This window comes from Manacus vitellinus, unplaced genomic scaffold (assembly GCF_001715985.3).
Source record: "Manacus vitellinus isolate BGI_N305 unplaced genomic scaffold, ASM171598v3 scaffold_10_pilon, whole genome shotgun sequence".
NCBI classification, from domain to species: Eukaryota; Metazoa; Chordata; class Aves; order Passeriformes; family Pipridae; genus Manacus; species Manacus vitellinus.
Window position 1 is genome coordinate 7380000 of NW_021938838.1, and position 26377 is coordinate 7406376.

At 52.6% G+C, this 26377-nt stretch overlaps 1 protein-coding gene across 1 annotated transcript in view; it reads left to right on the forward strand.

Moving 5' to 3' along the window:
• Positions 1-301: 301 nt before the first annotated feature.
• The window catches only part of JPH3 (junctophilin 3), a 56134-nt gene continuing 30058 nt past the window's right edge, over positions 302-26377 (forward strand). Inside the window, exons 1-2 of the mRNA XM_008927585.4 lie at positions 302-1000; positions 16693-17470. Of these exons, the coding sequence (XP_008925833.2) occupies positions 619-1000; positions 16693-17470 (1160 nt within the window). The 5' untranslated portion in view covers positions 302-618. The remainder of the gene's footprint in view (positions 1001-16692; positions 17471-26377) is intronic.

Below are 26377 nucleotides of genomic sequence, written 5' to 3' on the forward strand. Positions count from 1 at the left end.
TGCTGGCTGGCTGCTGCCTTGCGCTCCGAAGCCCCGCAGATGCGCCGCGCGCCCCCCGCTTGCCGCGGCCCTGCGCCCGCAGCCAGCCCGGCCGGCGGCGGGGGGGCTCCGTGGGGGCTCTGAGCATCCCCCCCTCCAGGGCTGGCGCCAGCGGCTCGCTTTTTTTCCCTTTTTTTTTTTTTTTTTTTTTTTTTTTTTTTTTTAATTATTCCTTCTATTGGCATTTGGGCCTCCTTTTTTTTTTTTTTTCTTTCCTCCTTTTCCCCCACCCCCGTTCCCTGCCTTGGATGGTTTTTAGGTGGAGTCGTTTGCACCAAAACCCAATAGCTGCTGCTGTTCTTGCTGCTATTTTTTTTTTTTTTTTTAATGATCCTGTTTCCACAGCAGGGGAAGAGAGAACTGATCCTCAACATACTCCCAGAGAATGAATAATCACAAGAAACTGGCTTAAGCAGCTCCCTGGATCTGGTGCATGATTTCGATTGAGTTTGATTTGGTTTAATTTTTTTATTTTTGTTTATATTTTTTTCCCCAAGTCATCGTTCGTGTTTTATTTTCTGCATTTCTTCCTATTTTTTTTTTTCACCTTTTGGGAGATTTGCAAACCGAATTACATGCATGTCCAGTGGGGGAAGGTTTAATTTTGACGATGGAGGGTCGTACTGTGGAGGCTGGGAGGACGGAAAGGCTCATGGCCATGGAATCTGTACCGGCCCGAAGGGTCAAGGTGAATATTCGGGCTCCTGGAGTCACGGCTTTGAGGTGCTGGGGGTCTACACTTGGCCCAGTGGCAACACTTACCAGGGCACCTGGGCGCAGGGCAAGCGCCATGGCATTGGCATGGAGAGCAAAGGGAAGTGGGTGTACAAAGGAGAGTGGACCCATGGATTTAAGGGACGGTACGGGGTCCGAGAATGCACTGGAAACGGGGCCAAGTACGAAGGCACCTGGAGCAATGGATTACAGGATGGCTACGGGACAGAGACCTACTCGGATGGAGGTAGGTGCCCATTGATCCCTTCCTGGGGTGGTGATGGGGTACAAACCTCCAAACAGGGACCCTGGGTTTAGGTTGGAGTCCGTGAGTTTGCAACCTGCTGGCTTGGAGCGAGGGATGCTCCCACCCCGCAGGAAACGAGGAACCAGCCCAGCGTGGCACCAGCCCAACTCTTTGCCACAGGTAGCCCCATATGTCCAGCGGGTCTCTGGGCACCAGGTCCTCCCCCCTTCCTGTCCTCAACCTAGATTTTGGGGAGGGGAATTGGCTGTGCTGGTGGAGGGACGCCCAGCTCTGGCCCAGAAGGGTCAGAGGATGGGGTGGGCCAAACCATGGGGAGACAACCCAAGTTGCACATGGCAGTTCTGACTGCACCACTGGAACCTGTAGGATTTGCATGGATGCAACGCGGGGAAGGATGGAGGCGAACTGTGTCTGGGGGATCCAGGGCAGATGGGGGCAGCTCTAGTGCTGCCACTGCTTCCAACGAGGGGCCTGGGTGTTTGCACGTCCCCCAGCCCCTCCAAAGGCAGCCCCACACTTAATAATACCAGGGAAAAGACTTTAATTCAGACAAGAGTCTTACATTCCTAGTTTACGGCTTAATGCTTAGCGTAGGGGCTCAGAGGGATCACCAGAGCTATTCTCTGCCGTCAACACGGCTTAACGAGATGCTGAGGGGAAACTGGGATTAGATAAAAAACAAGAAAACCCAATTGGAGTGATCAAACCCAAAAAAATTGCTGGACTAACAAGCTTTAAGGCTGAACTGGGAGAAACAGCTGGTGCTGTGCTGTAAGTGGCTGTATCATCCTCTCTCATGGTTTGTGGCTACTTCCATCGGAATTGCCTCCATAATCCAAGGCAGGCCTACCTGCCGGCAGCCAGAGGCACCCGGCACCACTGCCCCCTTGTTTTCCTGGGAATCGTGGCCATCCAAAGCAGGCTCATCGATTATTTTTAAGATGTTTTGGTTTTCCATACTGCTACGTTGAGGAAATTGCAGTCTCGGTGAGCTCCATCACAGCCCTCCCTGAAAGGTGCTGCAAGACCTTTCTCTGGAAAACCCAGTTTGCTGCCTTGTGGTTGTACAGGGAGGAGAGGTTAAACCTCACCTGCAGCTGCTTTTTCATGCTCTAGAAGGGAGAGGCGCAACCGTCTCCGGATTTTTAGTGATAATTTTGTGCTGGTGGCTTTGTCCTAAAGGAAAATAGAGCTGCAACCTTTTGTTTCAGCTGCATGGAATGATGCTGGGGTCTGATCTGGAATCTAGAGGGTGTGTGTTTGGAAGCCATCAATAAATCCCAGCAGTCCTTCAGTTGAGGATAAAGCTTGGGCAGGGAATAATTGCAGTCTCCCACGTTCAAGGCGGTCAGGAGGGGATGTGGGGGGGTTTCTGCGTGCTCCCAACGTGGGTGCTGTCTCCTCCTGGCACCCAGCCCTTGCCTGGGAGGTTTGTGGGAGGACAAACAGAAGTCTGGACAAACTACAGGTCTCTGAGGGCTGGGTGTTGCAGGGCTGGCCCTGTCCTCGGCCACGCACGTGCCCCCACCCTGCTGTGCTCCCCATCCTCTACAGGGTAGTGTTTTTAGGGAGGAACATGGGGAGCATCCCACACTGGGGTGGCTAAGCAGCAATTTCAGTGTTTTCTGAGAACCTACCAGAAGGAAAGAGCTTTTTCTTCCATCTTGTCCGGCCAGCCCGCCTTCCCGGTGTTTGGGGACCGATATCATGTGTTTGTGATTTCAGGAGGAGGGAAGAGGATCAGTGTGGGGAAAGGGCACGGTGTCTGTGGCAAAATGGTCCCCATGGGACTCTCAAACCCTCTGAGGAGGAAGGGATGCTGTGCTGGGGAAATGCAAAGCGATGGGACCTGTGGACACCCCAGCAGGCTCTTCCACACCAGGTTCCCTCATCCCAGTTGGGCCAGAACCCAGCTGGAATGTCACTTCCACCAACTCAACTCCAAGCACCGAGAAGCCATATCCCTTTCCTGGTCTCCTGGCTCCATTCTGGGTAGAAAACACCAAAGTTGGGTATCTCCAGCCTTTTGAGCACCAAACCTCACTGAACTTTGTGTGTTTGGGTCCCAGAGGCCGCTGAGTGCGGGAGCAGTGCTGGGTGGCACCAGGGAGGCAACTGTTGGGAAGGATGTTTCTCATTAATCTCTTCAAGTTATTACCTCCATCAAACTGAAGTATCCAAGAATCCTCGCCCCAGCATCTGTCACTTGCCACCCACAGATAAATATTCATCCCTTGCACATTATTTTTTTTAGCTCCTCAGCCATGGCTGAGGGGCTGGGTCCCCAAATGTGCAGCGAGGCTCGGGAAGCGAGACGCCCCAGAATCCATGGATTCACTCCAATTTTACCATTCCCTCGCACAACAGTGGGTAAGGGCACATCTCCAGCGCTGTCTTGGGGAGCAATATTTTTGATGGGCACGTGTTGATGTGTTGGGTGGAGGGGATGGCACGCAGTGGCCTGGGCCGCGTTGTCACCCCCCGTCCCCTGGGCACCGTCCCCCGCCCCGCCGGGCGCTCGCACTGCCCCACACACCCCCAGGCAGCGCTTCCCCCAGGCACAGCTTGCAGCTCTCACACCTCCCACGCCACACGCCGGGCACACACACGCCTCTCCTCCCCACGCCACGCCGCCGCCTCGCCCCCCGCTCCCCTTCCCACACACACGTGGTCAGCCCCCAGCGCTCCCTGACCCCTGCACACGCCAGGGGAATGCAAACCGTGTTCCCTGAGCTGTGTGGATTCATGTCCATCAACACAGACCTATTGCAGAGCCCACGTAAGCAAACAGAGCCCTGCTGCTCTCCCAGAAGCCCACGCTTTGCCAAATCTCCCCGGCACGCCTGACCCACGGCCCCGCACCTGTGGCACTGTCCTGTTGTTCCCTGTACACACTCACCCCCTCGGACCTCCCCAAACCACAACACTGCTGACATGTCCTTATCTTTTTGCCAAAAAATCCCTGCCACCTTCTGCCCCCTCCAGAAGCACCCTGATATTACATAAACCAGGCTCCCGAGGATTGCTTCAGTTGGATGCTGGAGTTGCACCGCTCGTTTGCTGGGTCTGATTCATCCCAGCTCCAGAGCGGGAGCAGGATTGCTCCCTTTCTTCGGGTGGAAGGGGCTGCATCCACCTGGATCAGCCTGGATCAGATGTGAGCTGGAGCTGCTCCCAGTAGCTCTGGTGGAACCTCTCAGGGGCAGAGGGTTAGAGACCCTCTTTCGAGCAGGTCTGGAGATCTGGAGACGTCTCAGTTGGTACTTTCTGTACCTCCTCGGACACTTTGGGAATGCTCAGTAATTTCACCCTGGGGACAGTTGGAGTTGTAGCTACAGGCTTCCCATGGGAATCCTCGGGCTCTGCGTTGGGTTTGGGTTTAGCTGCTGAAACCATGGTTGTGGAGGTGGATGAAGGAAGAAGCCCCAAATCAGCATTTTGCCCTTTCCATCCCTGCCAACGCTGTTTTTATCTTCCCTCCACCTCTTCCCAGAGGAGCAGCTGGGATCCAGGACTGGACAGGGGCTTGGGGAGGGGACCAGCCCCCTTCCAGGTGCTCGGTGCCCAGCAGCCCTGCTGCCACCCCTCTCCCAGTCCGAATCTCACATGCTCCCCAAATCCTTGTTCCTCGGGAGGGCTACCCCGAAAGGGCCGGGTGGTCGCACCGTGGTGTTCATCTTGTGTAATGCTCTGTGCCCACTCACCTCAGTGAATCATCCCTTTGATAGGTGAGGGAAATATAATTAGTGTTTGCATTGTTAGCGCCGCCTGAGTAGGCAAGTGGGTTTTCTTGGCCCGGGCTGGGAAATTTTCCTGCGCTGGGGAGAGGGAAGGGGAGCAGTGGGAGCTACTGGGTGGGTCCCTCCCAGCCTGTCTCGCCCGGGCAGGAGCTGTGGTGGCTCCATGTCCCACTTTCCCACCCCTGCAGTGGCACCAGTGACACCTCTCTTAGCAGGTGCACCAGGAGCTACCAACCAAATGGCTTTGGGATAGTTGAGGAGGTGGAAAACATGAAACACTTTGCAAAAGCAGATCCCTTGCCAGCGTAAAGGGCTGCTCCGGGGGGATGAACTGGGAATGCTGCGTCTGGGAAGGGGCCACAGCCCCTCACCTGAGCTGAGATGTGGTTTGGGAGGAACCACCACCAGCCAGTGCTGCAGGGTTGGAACAAGATGATCTTTAAGGTCCCTTCCAACCCAAACCAATCTGGGATTCCATGATCCAGTGCCACCATGGCAGCGGTCTCGTCCCTCTCACCATACCAGCGTTTTCCTGGGTTCCTGTGCAGGGAACCAGCAAGCAAGGGCAAATTTCCATAAGGATCTATTCATAGCACGGATGTCAGAATTACCTTAAAAGTACCAACTCTTCTCTTGTTTTGCTGTCGGGAAGGAATTGTTGATGCACTTCAAATAGTGGGCGGAAACAAGCAAATACAAGTGTGCCCTGATCCTCGATCCCGGTTCCTGCAGGATCCAGACACAGCCACAGCTGGTCCTATCAACCCCCTCAGAACTTGAAAATTAATTAAAAAAAACTCAGAACTTTGTTGATGAAGCATCTGGCTGTCTAGATTTGGTACAGAAGCTGCCCACAGTGGTTCTAGGAGGGCAAATCCGGAGACATCAGGACCCGCCGAGCACAGAAAAATGAATCAAAATACTAAATGAAGATTCTGACCAGCCTCATTAAAAAGAAATGATATGAACTCATGGTAATTACTTATCTCACTGGAACATGCTGCTTAGTTTCAGGTACAGCTCAGGACAGAGGAAGAAGGATTTTGACCCCAGGGAAAAGTACATGAGATAGAAATTGCCAGACAGGCTTCAGACCCTCACTCCATCTTCCCAAGTATTTTATCCAGCACCAGGGGATGGTGAATGACCCCAACTTTGGGAACCCCCTCACACACCTTTCCCTGACCCATAAGAGAGGGGAACTTAAGTCCTGAAGCACAGTTTTCATATAATTTCACTGGGGTGGGTTTCTCACGGCTTTTCATGCAAATCTCAGGATATTTTCATGTGATTTGATATCCCATGGGGCTCCTCGTGGTTGGGTGACATCTGCTCCTGGAGCTGAACATTTTTTATTTTTTTTTTTTTCCTTAGAAGCTCCAGCTTGTGGAATCATGTGATTTTGCAAGATTTTCAGCTTTGGTTTCGAAGCAAGGTTTCCACCCAGGCTATTGCAGAAAAGTCATTCTTACAGGCTTGGGAACCAGCAGCCGAGAGCTAAAAATGCCTCCTGTTTAAAAATGCCTCGATTTTAAAATGAACCTGATGAATTTTGAATGCTTTGAGTCAGGTAATGCTGACGTAGATGAATGAGCTGTATTAATGTAGGCATGACTTGAAGATAGAGGAGCTGGGCAGGATGAGGTTGGTGATGGTCTTTTAGGGGGGAGTGCTGTGGTTTAGCATCTGTCTTGTGAATTTTGGCAGTTGTTGCCTGTTTGGGGTCTGGTTTTAGCATTGATTGAAATCCTGACCAAGAAAGGATTTTTTGCAGGAGTTTGCAGTAGTTACAGGGGAGTCTTGATGCTAATTTACCATGCAAAAAGCTGTTTAATTTACAATTAAAGCATTTTTAACAAAAAAAAAAAAAAAAGAAAAAAGGGGAACTTGGAGAAAACAAAACACTGGAATGGCAAGTGTTTATATTTTGATGTTGATACTGGATTTTAAAAGACAGATTCTGGCCTTTGAATCAAAAATCTCTAAAATTGCAATTGATACATGAGCATTCCCTTAGAACAGCCACTCCTTTCTCAATATTATTCCCTGAAGAGGTTCCCCTTACTCTCAGAGTACAGCAGAGCATCATGAATTTTCATGAATGAGTGAACAGCCAGAGCAAGGTCCCTTATTTTGCTGATTTTCACACCAAAATGATCACTATAAAGGTATTATTTCCTGCTCAGGGCATCACTTTGGGTCTGCAAGGTATTTCCCTGGACTGAATAAGGGTTTGGAAGTGTCCAAGGCCAGGCTGGACAGGGCTTGGAGCAACCTGGTCTAGTGGAAGGTGTCCCTGCCCGTGGCAGGGGGTTGGAACGAGATGAGCTTTAAGGTCCTTCCAACCCAAACCATTCTGTAATTTGATGATTTATTTCACAGGAAATAAATAAACTCTGCTCTTGCCTTATCCCATCCTGTGCCATCCCTGGTGCAGCCTTCTGTCCTGATCCATGGGGATCTCAGCCTCATCCCATCCAGCTGAGCATCTCCCACACCTCGGGAGGGATGCAGCCCCCCAAACACAATGCTGGCACTCAGCACCTTTAGGGAGAGCTGGAGGATCAGCCCTTCCTCCTATGAGCTCTGCTGAGGAATGGGGTGAGATCTTGGAGTTTGCAGTAAGGATTAGAGCCCAGGAGGATTAAGGAAACAAGCATTAGCCTGATTTCGCTCTGCTCTGTGAGAGGAGCACATTAACCTTAATAAAGGTGCTGAGCAATATCTTAATGTGTTTTTCCTTCCTTGTGATCCTGATTTTCACCCCAGTCAGCGGCTGAATCCATAAGGATTCAGCTGCCCTGGGAAGAACTGTGGGCCCCGTGTCACCAGGGGAAGATGCTTCCTTGACTTTCCCTGTTTGGCAAACCCAGTGCTTCCCACTCCCAGGACAATTAGAAATGTCTTTCTTTAGTTCTTTCCTTTTAAAAGCTGTATTTTCCCTGACTTCAGGACCAGGTGTTTTAAGACAAATTACAACTGGCCTGAGAGGCATTCTGAACTCATCAGAATTAGTAATGCTGAGATTTGATTGTCAGTATAGTGATTTGAAGCCTTTCCCTGAATTCTGGCTGGAAAAGGCACTTACTAACAGGCTTGGGGAAGCAGGAGATGCACAAGCAATGAGAGAGAAGAGGGAGGGAATGCTCAGGACAGACTTGTGTTTTCCTGGAGAACAAACTGAGTTGTTCCCCCTTGAAGCAAATACCCAAAGACATGAATTTCCGTATGAAATTTTTCTGGAGTGGCTTCTCCTTAATATTATAAAGGCATGTATTCCTCACTGAGCAGTCCCTGTGGAAAATGGTTTCATTTCTGCAGCCAGAGTTATCTTCAGAGGTAGGACATCAGCTCTGGGGCCTTGCCCCATTCCCTACCCTGCTGTGGATGTGCTGTATGCTCTGCAAAGCCAGTCTGTGCCCTCAGCACAAGGCAAACACCTTGTTCTGTTGGAGCAGCTCATCCTGCACCTCTCTCTGTGCCTCAGTTTCCCACCTGTAAGTGCAAATTCCAGCAGTTTCTGCAATATTGTGATGCATGTTAGTGTTGGCCAGTGAGGGAAGAGACTTCATTCTGCTGGTTGAAAAGTACCTTTGGGGCAGGAATGATGGCAATGAGAATATAAAGGTCTCCCCACGTTTGGGATGGGGCTCATATCCCCCAGTTCTCACCACAGGTGAACCTGTGATTTTCAGGTGATTTTCCCTGTGGAGAACAGCTGAGCAATCCCTGTTCTGTGCTATTTCAGCCAGAGATACTTTATGTTGTTATTTGCATCCACAGAGGAGGAGGAGGCAGATTCCCTGGCTGAGGAGAGGGAGGCTGTATAAATCCATCTCCTCCCTGCAGCCCCCAGCTCTTGCTCCTGAAGAGGTTCTGGCTCTGCCAGGGCCAGCCCTGCTCCCACCCCTACCCACTTCCAGAGCCCTTTCCTACTGTGCATCATCCAAACCCACCTCCAGTGCTTGGTTCCTTTAGATGGTGGCTCCCTGCTTTTAAAGTACAAGCTGACTGTGCTGATATGAGCTGCAGGCTTGTAATACTTTATTATTTACTGAGCCCCAAAACAGATCGAATTCTACCCAGCACCCAGGCAGGAACACAGCAGCCCATGGCAACTCTGCACTCATCCTCTTCTCCTCTCCCTTCCCCTCCATCCCTCCATCCTCCCTCTGGGTGCCCAGACCTCTCTGTGCCCACCGTGTCTGTATGTACCCAGCATTAGCACTATGACTAACATCCATCACGTGTTCCTGCCTGCAGATTATATTTGCATACTCAAAAATCCATACTTTATTTCTTCCCCTGTGTAAGCAGTTACCAGAGCATATTTTTGGCAAATTAGCAGCCACAGCAGAAGCATCTGACTGTGTTTTTAGCATGGCTTGGTGATGGTCAGAGGCACGGAAAGCCTTGGCAGGGCTGGAGGGGGATAATTTGCCGTATCCATGCAGTGTTGCACATGGGAACCATCAGTGATTCCCACCTTTCATGGCGGGCAAAGCAGGTGGGAAGTCCCAGCCACCCATGTCATGCCTGTGTGGGATTTAGGTGAGCCTTTGGGGGATGAGACCAGCAGCTGGGGACAGGACAGGGAATGGAAGTCACCCAGCACAACACCTTGTCCTGCTGCCAGGAGGGACAGGGCAGGAAGGATGGCTCCTGGGTTGTCATGGCAGAGAATGTCCCCACGTCCACACAGTGACCAGTGGGCCAAGGGAGGGGATTCTCCCTCTCTGCTCTGCTCTGGTGAGACCCCACCTGCAGTGCTGCCTCCAGCTCTGAGGTCCCCAATGTAAAAAGGATATGGAGCTGCTGGAGCAAATCCAGAGGAGGCCACAGAGATGCTCTAAGCCCCTCTTCCATGGAGATAGGCTGGGAGAGCTGGGGGTGTTCACCTGGAGAAGAAAAGGCTCCACCAGGGAGACCTTAGAGCCCCTTCCAGTGCCTAAAGGGGCTCCAAGAGAGCTGGAGAGGGACTTTGGACAAGGGCCTGGAGGGGCAGGACAAGGGGGAATGGCTTCCCACTGCCAGAGGGCAGGATTAGATCGGATGTTGGGAAGGAATTCTTCCCTGTGAGGGGGTGAGGCCCTGGCACAGGTTGCCCAGAGAAGCTGTGGCTGCCCCATCCCTGGAAGTGCTCAAGGCCAGGTTGGACGGGGCTTGGAGCAAGCTGGGATAGTGAAAGGTGTCCCTGCCCATGGCAGGGGATTGAACTGGATGAGATTTAAGGTCCCTTCCAGCCCAAACCATTCTGGGATTCTATGATCCTATCCTTGGGAGGACCCATACAGTTAGGTAGAACATTTGGGGGGCACATTTTTCCCAATGATCCCCCTGGCTGTTGCACATCAGCCGGGGTGGTCAGTGAGGATATCCCCATCACATACCACCAGGACAGGCTAAGTGAGCATCCTCCAGTCCTCTCTTTTCTCCCATAGATCTCTCTGGCATAGGTGTTTTTGAGGTGTGAAACTTGATCTGTGTGTGAATCCTCCTGGGCCTTTCTGATATCGAGTAGCTGGAAAGGGATATCTGTAAAACTCACTCTTTTAGTCGGAATTCAAGAGCCCGGCCTAATTATTGCCATCGGACGTCTTTAATTAATATGCTGCAGAGGTCGGAGATAAGAGGGGGGCTGAGCATACCAGGAAGGATCCTTTGCAAGATAAACTAGCAATTTGTAAAACCCAATTACTTTGACTTGGTTTGGAAAAGTGGATGGGCACTCCGGACCTCTCGGATGTCCTTCCTGGATTTTGCTGAGCGGGGAAAGTGAGCTGGGAGGTTTGGATTGCTGCTCTTGCCCAGCACAGTCACCACACCAAGAGGATCTGGCTGTACCTCAAGGATGGGCCAGAAAACCTGTCCTTTGGATCCTGCTGCTCCCATGTTCCAAACCTGGGGAGCTGCTCCCAAGTCACCGATTATTTTATTATTATTCCAGCTAACCTGGAAATACACGAGGTATTGACCCACGATGGTGGGTTGTGTTTGTTTGTTTAACTCAGTGTTAGCAATGGATAGGGAATATTTTCTAAACATTTGACTCTTTCTGAGGTCATGTTGTGATAATAACATGTGTGTGTCCTTCGGCCTCAAAGTGCTTTACAACATCCTGAATTGCTGCTGGAATGTCTCCACACGAGAAACTGGAGGCAGGGCAGGTCTGTGCAAACCTCCCCACGTGCTCTACTCCGTGTGTTTGCCAAAGGCTTCGTCATGCAGGACATGGAACCAGCTATCTTGGTTTGGGAAAAGCCTGGGAACAGCCTTCAGTCCGTAAAGCTTCTACTTAATGGTGTTCCTGGAGTGGGGCCAGAGGGCTCAGCAACCTGCAAAATGCTAAATCTTGGGTGTGGGGAGAGGGTGGAAAGAAAACACAGTCATTCCAACCCAAAAAATCCTGATTTTTTTTTTTCTCATTCTAACACCATAAGGAAGTTGGGCTGAGTTTATATCCAAGTGCATGATCCCACCTTGTGCCAAGGGAAGCCCCATGTGCATGAGCAGCCCATCATCCTCCCTTTGGGCGTCCCCCCATAACATTCAAAATCCAGCTATTCCTGTGGCCTGCCCTAAGGGAGCCCCTGGGGCTGCTTATTTTTGTGGAAGCAGAATTTCCCTGGGCATCACTGTTGGTCTTTGCCATGTTTCTCTAAGCAGGAGAGGACTTGGAGTCCAGACAGCCCCTCAGTTTGGGGCAGCAAGCAGCAAAGCTGAGTGCTTCCCACCTTCTGGCATTGCTCACCGGCAGCTGCTGAGTGCAGCCAGAAAGGCTGCAGTGCCAGAAGGGGCATTTTCCAGGTGTTTCAGGTCTCTCCATCGTTCTCAGGTGCAAAAGGCACCTGGAATGGAGACAAATGGCATCAGTGAAGTGACTCTTCCTTGTGCCCGAGGTTCCGGCCCCGGCTGCTCCATGGGCCAAGGGTGAGCCATGGCTTGGTGGCCTCTTCCCAGCTGTGGTCTAGAAAGACCTTGTCTGGAAGAGTGAGCAGCTCAGTTCCCTCCATGATCCTGGACCTACATGATCCTGGCCACAGTGCCTGTATCCAGGGGGATGAACTGGAGATGGGGATTGGTCCTCTACTCCCCAGGGAAATCCTCAAAATCTGTTTGGCAAAGCCAAGGAAATGAATGGAATCACATCATTCTTCCTGGTACCTGTGACGTCTCTGATCCTCCCAGAGCACTTTGAAAATAGGAGGTAATTAGTGTTCCCAGACCCAGCTGAATTGCTGGAGTGCTGCTGCCTTATCCCTGTTTCCAGCAGGGAATGTGGAGGCGCAGATGTTGCACTCAGGATTTCACTGTTGGCTTTGAACAGGGTCCTGCTCCTCTCCCAATATCTGAAAGGTACAAACTGGGCCAGCCCTGATTTCAGGGATTTTGGCATGATGGGGACAACAGGAGCTGCCCTGCAGACTCTCCTCTCTCTTCCCAGAATGGATTTTATCCAAATGCTGAGGAAGTGCTGCTGCTTGTCATTGCTCAAAACATACAATCTTCTGCTGGGGAATCAAGAATGATGCTTTGGAGGCCAGTGACTTCCCGCTTTCTGCTTTCAGCCTGGGTGCTTCCAGCCAAGGATGGGGCTCTGCACTGTCCTCAAGGCAATGGAAATTCCTGCAGGAGTTTTAAAAGCGGTCTGGAAACAAGCCAGCCTTGCTCCAAGGGGAGTGAGCCAAAAAAACCCCAAACTCAGGCTTAGGAATACAAGTGAATGGGGCCAACAGCATTGTCCATTTCTTGTCTCCATGTTTCCATCCCATCCCAACTTTCCCTGTCTTTCCCATGAGCCTGTTCCTTTTTTTTATGCTTCATCTATTATTTCTGAAGAAGGAATATTCTCTCCAATCCATCTTTTGGGATGACTCCAGTTATTTCCTCCTAGCCTCAGGTTGTGCCCTCTCCTTAGCTCTTTTTGGCATGGACGTGGCCTCTTCCTCATCCTTCTTGGCATCACCTTTATCTTGGCCAAATCCCACTGGAGCGATGACACCAGGGTGATTTGGAATCTTCCCTGGGGTGGGAAGATTGGTGAGCAAGATCACAACCTGCTTATTCTCTTGTGCTCTGATTTTACTGCAAAAATCCCATTCCCAGGGCAGGATCTGACCCTCTTTTCAGCAGGATTGTGGGGGTGGCTGCCCAGTACTCTCCTATCTCCTCTTGTCTGTGACTTAAACCCACAGATGCTGCCCTGGCCACCTAATGGATGCTGCATTTTCTCGGTGCAATCACTCCATTAATCTCATGCAACTAATGCTTTGGGAAGTGTTTTGCAAATATTGATAGTCAGGAAAGAGCTACAATTCAGACATGGCAGCTGCTTCGGTTGTATTGCCCTAGTAAGTCATGAATTACTGAGCTCAGGAGGATTTTGTGGCTGCCCCATCCCTGGAAGTGTCCAAGGCCAGGTTGGATGGGGCTTAGAGCAACCTGATCTAGTGGAAGGTGTGCCTGCCCATGGCAGGGGTTGGAAAGAGATGAGCTTTAGGGTCCTTTCCAACACAAATACTTCCATGATTCTGTGATGATTTTCTTTCCTTTTCCAAGATTTTCTTGGCTGCTCTTTGTCCTTCTTCCTCAGTGCAGAAGGGCCATGCAGAAGTGGGATGGGTATTTGTGGTATCTTGGAGGCATCCATAAGAGTGACCTGCATGGCTGAGGGAAGAGGTTGGGACCTTTTCCTCCCCAGCAATTCTCCATCGTGATGGCTTTTCCTCTTTCCTGGCTTGGGCAATACAATCAGCTTGTGGCCAGGATTGCCTTGGCTCTCTCCCTGCTTCCCATCCCAATGGAGGCATGTTCCCTGACTCATTCTATCACTCTCAGTCCCATCCTGTGGTCCCCACCGTGCCACCTTCCCGCTGCACGCTCCCTTTTCAACTCCTGAGCTCTGAAACTTGGGATAGCTATAGCCAGTCCATCCTGGCACGTGAAGTGGAAAATCATAAAATCCTGTTTCCTCTGCAGGGAGAAAGAGTCTCCCAGCTCCTTGTGAGATTAAACCTTGTGCAGTATCTGCAAATGTTGGGAGCAGAGGTTAAGCTGAGCAGGGCAAGGGGAGGAGGTGGCAGCGCTTAGCAATGTAGATCAGATGGCTCTGAAACCTCCCGGCGTCCACGGCCAAATCCTGGGATATTTAGGGGTTTAAAACAGAATGAAGTCAGAGGAAGGAAGTAGTGCTGTTGGGTAAGGAAGGACGGATTAACTCAGCTCCCTGAAGGAAGCTCTTTGATCTGCTTGTGGCCATGGAGGTGCCCAGATGTCTTGGTGGCCCTCTGAGACAATCCCTGGAGATATTCTGTGTGCTGCCTCCAACAGGGAAGCAACAAGGAAAGCAATGACATCCATAAAAACAGAGTTAGGTTTCAGATTTTACTCTCTGCTGGGAGTTGCTCCGTGGTGGTGAGGGGAGAATCAGGATGGACTGGCTGGATGGGATGGCTCCTTGCATCCTCTGCTTGGAAAAATCAGCCTTGCTGAGGAGATGCAGAGGCTGCTCCTGGCAGCCATGCAATTCCAGCAGTACATTTTAAGGCCACACAGGGATGAGCTTCCTGGGCTCCTCAGCCTGACTGGGGACATGCACAGGCTGCAGCTGGAACCTACTGGGACCAATTTGTGCCTCTGCTCTGGCCGGGCCACACTGTCACAGTCCATCCTGGAGCACTTTGTTCTGCTCTTTGACTGTCCCTCAGCTTTCCAGCACAGGGCTGTGCTTGCTTTATGGTGCTTCAGCTTAATCCAGGGAGTTTTTTCCAGCTGCAGATTTGCCAGGAGATGAGGAGGTCAAGAGACGTGCCTGGAGACAGGGATCAAGTCAAGGGATTCAGCCAAGGGAAAGGGAAGACTTGGGCAGGACAGGCTCTGATGAATCCCATTCAGGACCTTTTCTCCCTGTCCCCTTCCCCATACTGACATTTTTCCCTGAAATGCATTGAATCCATCTCCAGGGGAAACAGGAGGCTGAACACAGTGTGAGAACATCCCAAGCCATCTTGGAAGCCTCCTTTGCAGGGTACTCGGAGTGTTGAGGGTAATTTCTCTCGCCCAGTTGCTGCCCATCACCCCAGCAGGTTGTCCTGCCAAGATGCTCTGGGATGGAGCCAGAAAGGGCAGTGGGATGGTGCCAGGTCCCCGGGGAATGCATGGACAGCTTGGTGGGATCTCTCCTGCCACAGCCACCATTCCAGGCTGCCACTGGGCATGGGGCGAGCCATGGGGGCATGGCACCGGCTGTTCCCTGTTCTTGTGGACACCAAGGTGGACTGCAGTGGGACAAGCCAGGCTCACAGCTCCAACCCAACCACAGGACATGTCTGATGTCTCCTCTGAGCTGTTTTCCAGCCATCTTACCGGTTGTCCCCCATCCCTCTTCCTGCCACCACCTCGCCCTGCCCTGCCAGTGCCTGCCCTAATCCCCATGCTCTGCTCCCTCCCCAGAGCTAATCCTATAAACCCTCAGTAAATCCTGCCCACCTGCCCCTGCCTCTCCACGTCCCTTCTCCAAGGCAGTCTTTGTGGGATACCTCAGTTTGGGGCTGGTGTTTTTTTGGGGTGCACAAAGCTGTCACCCAGACAATGTAGCACCTTGGGATGTTGCACTGGAGTACCAGGAAGGATGTCCAAGTCCTGCAGGATTTGTGCAAAGCACTAGCAGATAAAAGACAGCTGATGCACCCCAAAATGCACCCCAAAATGTGGCCTGGTGCTGGTTTCACTCTCTCAAGAAGCAGTTCCTGTGCTCAGCATGAGCCACTCCAGCCCAGACCTATCTCCAGAGCTACTGCTGAGCCCCAGAACCGGGTGTGAAAATTCCTAAGGGAGTCCTGGGGGTAGGATTGGCTGGATTCATGCAGAGTTCACTATTTCAGCAGGTCTATTTTAAGACTGCCTTGGCGTGTGGGAGCAGGGCTGGCACAAAGGGAGGTCCCAGTGCTCCGAGGTGCTGCCTGTGCCCATCCCAGCCCTTTGCAGCCGGGGGCTGGGACCAGCCACAGCATCCCAGCATCACCAGTGCCTGGCAAGGAGCCATCCTTGGGCTCGTCAGTCTGCCCCACAAGGGCTTAGGCGAGCAGTGAATCACTGTGTCTTGAGCTGGTCCAGAAAAGATTAAGCCGACCTAAGAATAAAAACAAGCCCTGCAGTTCAACCGGCTGGGATAACGCCTGGAATTGTGCCAGTTACCAAGCTCCAGGAGGAGATGGGATTATGCACCCCGAGCAGATTACCACCCACCCCCATTTCAGTGCACAGGGTGAGTGATGTGCTCCAGTTGTGCTTCTCGGACTGGAGGGGTTCCTTGTCCCTCCATTCCCAGTGCTGTGGTGGACTCCTGTGTGTGTTTCATCCCACTAATGACCAGTTAAGCAACTCTAGTAACTGCCCAGACAAATGTAGGAGCTCAAACGGGCACATTTCTGAGGGGAATAACCAAATGGATCTCTCCCCGTGAGGCCTTTATCTCTATAGAGCTGCTTCCTTCCTCAGCACACCGGAAGAAGGCACTATGTGTATAAATAAATGTATTGTTATATTGCACCCATCCAATGTGATATAGCATCGATCACTGTCGGCAGCATGGATGGGATTGGAATCTGCTCCTGGATAACGATTCCTGCTTCCCATCTCCCTGCTCCCTTTTCTTTCGCATTAGGGATTGATCCAAGGGACAGTTCCTCGACGCCTTGGCTGGTTTCTAATATTCCCATGCTGCAGGTGGAGTGCAGGCCCGCAATCCAACCATGGATTTCCTCCTACAGTGTGACGTTACAATCCTTGTCACGGAGATGGGACTGGGATCCAGAGCTGCACTTGGCTGCTCCCACTAGTAAAGGGCTCACGGAGGAGTTTGATGCTGTTAGCTGACCACAGGCGGCTGTGCCATGAACCCCCTCTTTGCTTTTTGTCTCCTCTCCCCAGGGACATACCAGGGCCAGTGGGTCGGAGGGATGCGCCAGGGTTACGGCGTCCGGCAGAGCGTTCCCTACGGCATGGCCGCGGTTATCAGGTCACCCCTGAGGACGTCCATCAACTCCCTGCGCAGCGAGCACACCAACGGCACGGCGCTGCACCCCGACGCCTCGCCGGCCGTGGCCGGCAGCCCGGCCGTGTCCCGGGGGGGCTTCGTCCTCATGGCCCACAGCGACGCCGAGATCCTCAAGAGCAAGAAGAAGGGCATCTTCCGGCGGTCGCTGCTGAGCGGGCTCAAGCTCCGCAAGTCCGAGTCCAAGAGCTCCTTGGCCAGCCAGCGGAGCAAGCAGAGCTCGTTCCGGAGCGAAGCCGGCATGAGCACGGTCAGCTCCACCGCCAGCGACATCAACTCCACCATCAGCCTGGGCGAGGGCGAGGCCGAGCTCTCTGTCATTGAAGACGACATCGACGCCACCACCACCGAGATCTACGTGGGCGAGTGGAAGAACGACAAGCGGTCGGGCTTCGGGGTGAGCCAGCGCTCGGACGGGCTCAAGTACGAGGGGGAGTGGGCCAACAACAAGCGCCACGGCTACGGCTGCATGACCTTCCCTGACGGCACCAAGGAGGAGGGCAAGTACAAGCAGAACATCCTGGTCAGCGGCAAGAGGAAGAACCTCATCCCGCTGCGGGCCAGCAAGATCCGTGAGAAGGTGGATCGGGCCGTGGAGGCGGCCGAGCGGGCGGCCACCATCGCCAAGCAGAAAGCGGAGATCGCGGCGTCCAGGTAAGGGCATCTGTCCCTCCCCATGTGGCATCTCAGCTGGGATAAGTGGGATAAGTGCTCAGGGCAGTGTTTTAGGGATGCTGCTGGAGGCAAGTTGTGGTGGGCATGTGCAGGCACAGCAGCGGTTGGTGCTGTCTGGACCCCAAAGTGGGAGCAGGCAGCACCCTTGGGCGTGCTCAAACCTCATGGGTGGTGTTCATAATGGGGTGGATACAAGCTGAATTGTCCCTCTGCTAATCCCAAGCGGGCTGTGGATGCACAAGCTTCCCAAAGGAGCCGGTGAGGCCTTGCAGGGCCACCCAGGTGCAGCTGGGGCAGGGGTGGTGGCACCGTGGTGGGACTGCATGTGTGGGGCTCACAGACTGAGAGCTGTCACTTAGGGGGTACTGGGTTATCCACCCTGTTTTTCCCTATCCCTCTGGAGAAGCAGGATTATGCCCTTAGCAGACTCCTGAGATGCTGTTTGCTCATATCCTCTGTCTGACTTACAGCCAGGAGGAACCATCCCAGGGCTGGCCTGTGCTGGGAGGATTCCCAGCTATCTCCATTCCCAAGAGGGTTTTTGAGAGGAAAAACAGTCAAATCTCTGGCTGCAGCTGATGCCTGGGGAGGGTTTGCCCTGCCTGAGGCTCTGCTGGAAAACAGCAGATCTGGGTGCCCAAATAATCCTCCTTCTCCCTGTGCAGACTGCAGCCAGCGTGGAACTGCTCAGGGATCCAGAGCTGGGACCCGATCTGGCTAAAAATCAGCAGGAGGGAAGGGGGAAAGGAGTCGTGTCTAATTTAGATTGAAATAGGGTCCCCAGCTCAAAGCAGGGCCAGCTCAAGCACCTTCTAACTGGCTCCCAAAAGGCACCTGGAGCTTTGTGGTTTTGCAGCAGTTCCCAGACTGGAGGTGAGCTGAGGAGGAAAAGCTCCTCTGGAGAATTCAGGGCTCTTTGTATCCCTTTTTGGGATGGTTTATTAGAGCATGTCATTCCTTTCTGTTTTTGAGCAAGAGCTATATATAGCAGCCAGGCTGGGAAAAAGGGCTGGGGTTAGGGGAAAAACCCAGGTACCTCCTCAGTCTCCTGTGCAGGATTAATTGTTGAGTCTGGTATATTTGTATGCAGAGTCACACTTGAAATCCTTATCAGCCTGCCTGCTGATGGCTTATCTGCAATATGAATGAGACTCCCAGGCCTGCTTTGGGAGCCTTTTTGGGCTTGATGATGTTTTTGAGCTGATGTTGTACCAAATTGTTGTCAAAGCTTTAGAATAAAACTAAAAATCCCACTAGAATGCCAGGTAGGAAAGCAGAGCAGCAGAAAGACTAGATCTTTCCCTGCGATCTGGGGATGTGAATACCTCAAAAGGCCTGAATCCTGGAAATGTGGAGCTCTAGTCTGCTGTGGGATGAATCCTGGAAATGAGGAGCTCTAATCTGCTGTGGTATGCTGGGTCTGAGGACCTGAGCATCCTCCATCTCTGGGTGATAAAGGTCCTGGAACATCATGAATGTGGGATTGGAAGAGATGTGACCCTTCCCCCTCCCATGCTGGAAATGCTTAATAAGCTCTTGGCATATAAAATTCCACTTCTGATTATGGGAAAGAAGAAAAAAAAAATCAAGTCAGACAGGAATGCCTGATGCAAATACTTCCCTCTCCTGCACTGACTGGGGTGCTGTGGTCCTGAGCTGTGCTGGAAAGCAGCAGGGAGGATGGAGGATGGAGAGCTGGAGGGAGGATGCAGCCTGTGGTCACATGTGTGCATGGAGGAGGGGAAAAAGCTGTGGGATTTGTGAGATTTGACCCCTTCAGTCACCAGTGAAGATGCAAAGAAATAAATACCTGGGATGCAGTTCCTTGAATATATTCCACCAGAGACCAAAGCTGGTCCTGCCAGAAAATGCTCTGTGAGCAATCTGACACCTCCATCCTGCATCCCAGCTCCCTCATCCTAGCTAGTCTGCCCTTGACTGGACACGTGGAGGGAGGCAAGTGCTGGGAATGCAGGGCTTGGCTCTTGCCATGGCCCAGCCTCTGCCTGTGGTGCACGAGGGCTGCTGGTGTGTTGAAAAGCCCTTTATTGATCCCCTGCACTGCCCAGCTCTGACTGCAAGAGCTGGGGACAGAGACACCAACGTGACTCTGTGCATTAGCCCTGAGTTACCAACGGGCATGACACCATCCTGGGAATGTTTGCTGCCTCTGTTAATGGCCTGTGCTGAGACCCCAGTGTCTGTCAATGAAGAGCCAAAGTATCTGGTTAGAGCTGGGTAGGACTGTGGGATTTAGGCTTTGCTGGAAACAGAGGGCAGATGGGATTAGGTGGATGTACAGGCTCAACCCTAGAAGTGTCCAAGGCCAGGCTGGACATGGCTTGGAGCGACCTGGTCTAGTGCAAAGTGTCCCTGCCCGTGGCAGGGGGCTGGAACGAGATGGGCTTTATGGTCCCTTTTAACCCAAACCATTCTGTGTTTGTATGAATTTTATGATTCTCTGATAAAGCAGCTCTCCCTGCTTCCACGCTGAGGTCATAGAATCACAGAATCATAAAATCACAGTCAAAGAGTCATCACAGAATCAGGGAATGGTTTGGGTTGGAAGGGACCGTAAAGCCCATCTCGTTCCACCCCCTGCCATGGGCAGGGACACCTTCCACTAGACCAGGTCGCTCCAAGCCCCATCCAGCCTGGCCTTGGACACTTCCAGGGATGGGGCAGCCACAGCTTCCCTGAGCAACTTGTGCCAGGGCCACACCGTTGTCACAGGGAATAATTTCTTCCTAATATCCCATCTAAATCTCTGCTCTGTTAACTTAAACTGCTTTGTCTGAACCCTTCAATCAGGCAGCTCGAGTTCTCCCACTTTGCAAGGGTTTTGGCCAAGAGTCTCTGAGCCTGCAGAACCAGAAGAGAGCAAGGTTTTACATACCTAGATCCAGCTAGAAAGGCTTTCATCTAGTTAGTCCGATTAATTTTAAAGCTTCCTAATGAAGGAACACTCCCCTGCAGTGCCCACACCAAATTCCACCGTCTGAATAACAAGAAAGGCACAAAACAGGCAGTAGGTGCCTTGGTGGAGGAATCCTGGTGCTCATTTTGGTGGCTTTAGGAACCAGGCGTGCAACATCCCCCCTCTAAGACCAACACGAGTGACTTACCAGCACCTGGGGATTTTATATAGCACTGGTGTGTGTCTGTGCATGTGTGTGTGTGTGTGTATTCTTTTCTGTCTAATGATATGGCTGAGTTCACTCTGCAGCCTTTCCCTTGGTGGGGGAAAATATGTGCCCACCCACGTATTTCATTAAATTTGTAAGAATTCAGTATTTTTGAAAACTCTGCCGCTCTGTCAGATTTGGTTGGAATTGGCCAACACGTTCAAAAGTTATTAGTGTGGGAGTGATGGCATATAGATATATAAACAGCACAATCACAGAAGTAAAGCCCCATTTCCTGAGGAAAGTAGGCTAAAAACACAGTGTACTGGAGACAAGTAAATTGGGTTCCTAAAGTTGTTTTAGTCAGAATGGAGTACAATGATTTCTGTGACACAGAAAAATAAGCTCATTTAAAGAATAGCTTTTTGGATTTGGGAGGTGATTCTCCTAAATTTTCTCTGATGCAATTAAAATGAGAAACACTTTATTCCCTCTTATCATTCCCATTCACTGAAATCATTTGTGTAAAGTGAGCGGGCAAAAAGGGATATGAATGAGGGCTGAGAAACTCCTGTTGATAACAGCTGCCTCATCCCTGGACGTGTTGCCCTGTCCCTGGAAGTGTCCAAGGCCAGGTTGGACGGGGCTTGGAGCAACCTGGTCTAGTGGAAGGTGTCCCTGCCCATGGCAGGGGCTGGAACAAGATGAGCTTTAATGTCCCTTTTAACCCAAACCATTCTGGGATTCCATGATCAGTTTTTGGAGGTAGCCAAGGAGGGAACCCTTTTTCAGCCTGTTTAAAATAAAGGTGCAAGGTGTCCTTTAAGTGCTATGAGATCCTTCATTCCCTCTCATATCAGCCAAGAGCCACCACTCTTCTGCTGCCACCCTGGAAGGATGAAAGATGCACTGGATGCACCGACTCCCATCTCATTAGTGCTCACATTGATACCTAAGGCAAATTGTCTGTAGGCACTGGTGTGTCATGGTCCACTAAAATATAATATCCAGGCAAGAAAGGTGGTCCAGAAAGCTCATCCCACCCTCGGCTTTCAGCACAGCCTCCTGCTGTAGGTGATGGATGCACGTGGAGTGTCCGGGCGAGCTCAGGACCACACTCCACACTGCACAGCTGATGATGGTAGTTCTAACGCAAAGCAGACAGACCCAAATTCTCTCCAGGGTTTCCTTGTGCTACCACAGTTCAAGGTGTTGTAATTAGTGGCTGGACTGCTTATGAGAGGAAGGGCCATCAGCAGTGCTGGAGATGAGTCCCAGATGGGTGGCATGTGACAACACTCCGCTCCTCTCCAGCACTGGCCTCATGGGACCCCTTGTTCAGAACTTTAAGAGCTCCTGGGAGCAGCCAGTTCCCTGGCACCCTGTGGGGGGGAGGCTGTTCTCAGGTTAGTCCTAAGTAATGCTCTTCCTGGCATAATTATAGCCGAGCCATTCACCAACCATGGGAAAAATATAATTAAAGCTCGACAGTCTCAGGAGGGGTCGGGCTACAAATTACCACAGTGTCATTCAACTTCAGAAAGGGAAGCTGGAGAAAAATAGAAGAAGGAAGCAAATAAAGACAACCTGGCAGTGAGGGGGGGGTAAAGGGAAGTGTTTGGACTCAGCATGGATGCTCCTCGAGGATGCTGCAGTGAGGGCGAAGCATCCGGCTGCGTTTGACGTACGACAGGGAGCGGGGAGGCAAGAAAAGCCCCGGAGAGCTGAGCAGCAAAGTGCAGGAGGTTGTTTGAGCCAAACAGGTATTTTCTTCAGAAAAATGGAAACGCAGCCCAGGCAAAACCCACAGAAAAGAAAAGATGCTGCAGTTGTGATCCCAAACATTGTGAGTCGCGGTAATGTCCCCACCGGCGGCTCGAGCCGCCGTAATGCTGCTTAATGCTCTGCCAGGCCTGTGCCTGCAGCTCTGCCATTGTGCTGCACTGCCTTTGATTGCAGGTTTCTGCTGCTTTTTGGGTGCCTGAGGGGTCTGTCTGCGGGGCTCCCGCATTAGTCTCGCCCTAATCCTGCCTCGTGCTGCCCAAGGGGCTTTAGATGGAAAGGGAGGAGGAGGAGGAGGGTGGGGGTTAAGGGGAGTGTTGTGGCCCCAAAAGGGTTGTGTGTCCCCTTCCTCAGGTCGGGATGGCAGGGATGACCAAAGCAAGAACAGGTCACAGATTCAAGGATAGGGCTGAGCTGATGCCCAAGCGGGTCAGGGTCTCCCAGCAGCCCCTCTTTGGGCAGCTCTGGGTCCAGGGAGGGTTCCTCTGACTATGGTCCCTTGGAGAAGTGCTGCCTGTTTCCCTGAGGCTGTGGAAGCCGCCTGGAGCCTGGAGCTCTGCAGGAGTCACCTCAGCCCATGAGCTGGGGGACAGATGGGGTCACGACAGCATCACCTGGTACCCACTGGGTCTCATGCAGGGTAAGCACACTGCCTCCATCCCTGCCCAGTCCCTCCATCCTTTCCTTCAGTGGTGCAAAGAGGCAGGGAGGAAAACACAGAGGGGATGGATGGGGGTGGCTCAAAGGCTGAGAGCAGCTGGGGCAGGAGGTGATTCTCTTCCTTCATAGCACCCTTTTCTTGTCCCTCCCTGCCCTCTCTCCCCCAAACAGCCCCTGTGCAATGCAGAGAAGAGCAAAGCCAGGGGCTGGCAGCCTCTGACAGGCTCTGCCACGGATGGAGCTGAGCATTCCCTCCTGCCAGCTCCTTCTCTGCCACCTCCCTCCCCTGCTTCTGCCCATGCCAGGCTCCTGCATATTGACAGTGGTCAGAGGATGGGATTAGGATCAGCTGTTATTCCTCATGTTGGTGTGTCACCGTCAACTGGGATGACACGGGCACCTCTGACTCATGGTAAGCCCATTTCCACCTCTAGGCCAGGACACTCAGGGATCAGCAGATCCCGGATGGCATCCTGGAGCGTCGCAGCCCTACCCAGTGCCGGCTCTTGCGGGATGTGATGTCTGCACCGTGACTGTTTACGTCCTCCTGCGATGCCAATTTAATAACTTCCTGCTCAGACAGGATTTACAGCTTTAAGCCCTTTTGTGGCCGTGTCAAAAGTCAGGAGCAGCCGCTGTGCTTTGCGCAGGGCCAGCTCGGAATGTCCCCAAGTGCCACCCCGCTGCCTGCGGGGTAGGGATGGCAGGGCACATCCATCCACGGGTATGGACAGGCTGCAAAATTGAGTGTCTTTCATAGGAATGATGCTTTACAAGGTAATCCAACTGGAAAAACTTTGGCAGGGTCTTCTGTAGCCTCTGAGAGAGCAGCTAAGTAGGTTTTTGGTTTTCATTGCCCTCCCATCCTTCAGCCACCACCACTGATCCCAACTTGGCAATTCCCACCACCTTCCTTCTCTGTTGAGCCAAATAAGAGCTAAACCACCCCATCCCTCTGGCCCAGGCATGTGACATACATTCCTATAATCATTCCCAACTTTGCCAGGTTGCAAATAAATAACCAGTTCAGAGCAGAGATTCCCAGCCCGTTGGATTTGCCGTGGTCCTGTCCAGCTGTGCTGCTCTCCCAGATCCATGTGGTTTGTGTCATATCAGGCCCACAGCAAAGCACAGCTGGAAGGGATGGTTTTGCTGGAGAGTGAAGCAGGAAAGGGGTCTCGGGATGCGGGAGGAAGCGGAACAGCCGGTGGGATGGGAGAGTCGTGCCGCTGCCGGAGCGCAGTGTGCCTGCTCCATGGTCACCTGTGCAGGGAGACCAGATGGAAGCGGGCAGGGATGGATGGCACCGGCCGGCAGCGAGGCGGGAGGATGGGAGGTGATTCACTCCTGGCAGGCACCGCTTCCATGGGAAGGGGCTACCCCGGAGAGCTAGGCAGGAGGCGAGGGGGAGCGCGGGGGGCAAAGGAGAGGCTACCTCCTCCTCTTCCTCCTTCTCCTCCTCCTCCTATCGCACAGCAGCCCATCGCAGCCCGGATCATCTGCCTGGACTTTAATCCAAGCCTTTTACCGGCTTAGCGCAGGGGCTGAGCGGCCGGCGCTGCTGTCCCGCTGGGACGGCCCTTCTGGGGAGGTGAGGCAGGATGATTTCAGCCCCCGGAGCCCTGTGAGATCCCCCCACTAATCTAACAACCTCCTGCCTGCCCTGACTGCACAGCACAGGGAATAGGGAATGAGCTAAGGAAGAGGATGGGGAAGCTTCTTCCTTATCCTTTTGGGTGGAGCAGCCCTTCGTCAGATGGGAAAAAAAGCAAAAGCCAACAAAACCAACACAAACCCAGCCCCTGCTTTTCCTTTCTGCTGCTCTTCTTATTCAAGGACCACAAGCTGCAGCGTTGCTTTTCTCAGGGATCTTGGGGAGGGAAGGATTGTTCCTCCCCCAGCAGAATTGATCCTCCCCCAGCCTTCTTGGCTACCTGGCAGAGGGGCTGGCTTGCAGCCCCCTTGCTCTCCTCCATCCTCATCCTCACCCTCCATGGAGTGCAAAGAGGCTGCTGAGGGTTCAGGCCCAAGGGCTGGGTGTGGAGGATCCTGACTGTGTCATCCCAGCCCCTCACTGCCATGTCCCACCACCCCAAACCCCCCAGCCATGTCTGTGGGTGCTGCTGCACCGTGTCCCTGCTGTGTCCTGGCAATGCTGTATCCCAAAGCTTTGATCGTGGGGAAGAGCCAAAGGGAAGGTTTGGGGTCCCCCTGCTACCTCCCCGTCATGTGAGAGAGGCCTGCCTGCTTTTTTCCTCTCCCAGCTCCCCTTTTGGGTTTTCTGGCTTCTGTTCCTTCTGGCTGCTCCCACCCCAGCTGCTCACCCACCTACTTCCCTGCAGCAACAACCCCAACACCCCCATGTTCCTGTCCCCCCCCAAACCCCTTCCTCCCTGGGGAGAGCAGAAAGCAATATCAGGAGCACAGCCAAGATGAAAACACAGAGCTGAGCTAAAATATTGAGTATTTCCCTTGCTGGTGTTCCTGAGCATTGCTCCCCACCACAGCCAGAGATTGGGATGCTGGGGGGGAGCACAGGGGGATGCTGGGGGCTCCCAAGCCCTCTGTGCTCCTACAGTCAGTTTGAAAAGTCTCAAGCAATGAGGTTTCTGTCGCCTTCTCTATGCAGGACAAATGACAAGCTGTCCTGGCTTCCTAATCCAGGAAATTAAAGGATTTGACCATAGACCCTGCTAAGCAAATTTCCCCCCTGAAAATCCCAGGGAGATTTAACCCATGGATCTGACTGATTATCCCGTTAAAGTTGTGACTAAGAAAGGTCCCAATTCTCCAGGGTGCTGAGCACCCTAAAATCCCATCGTGGCAGTGCTGTGGCCATGCCTGGTGCTCAGCCCAGTGTCCGGTGGGACCTACTTTTCAATTTTGGCCCATCTCCAATGCCCCATTTCCACGGAGAGCAGCTTCCCTTTGCATCATGCTCACTTCCAACTGGGACAGCAGGGCCTCGCAGTGCCCCTGTGTCACCCTCCAGGGTCATGGCAGGTTATGTGTGGACTGTTGGCTTTCCCAGTTGGGCCTCAGGAGCAACCCATACGGGAGATGGGATGGGTGCACCCTGATGAGGAAGGAGTGGGCTCTGTCAGCAGCACCAGCTCCTGTTCATGGACCACAACAGCAGAAGGGAACCTGAGACCAGGCCATAGAGCTTTGCTGAGCTCACTCTGCTCAATTAAAGCAGCTCTGGCATCTGTCCCCATAGGAAAAGCTGCAGGAGATGGTGAACTCAAGCAAGGCTGGGGCAGTGGACACTCTGCCATGAAGTTTGTGAGCTGCAGTGGCTCCATGATCTGCCCCAAAC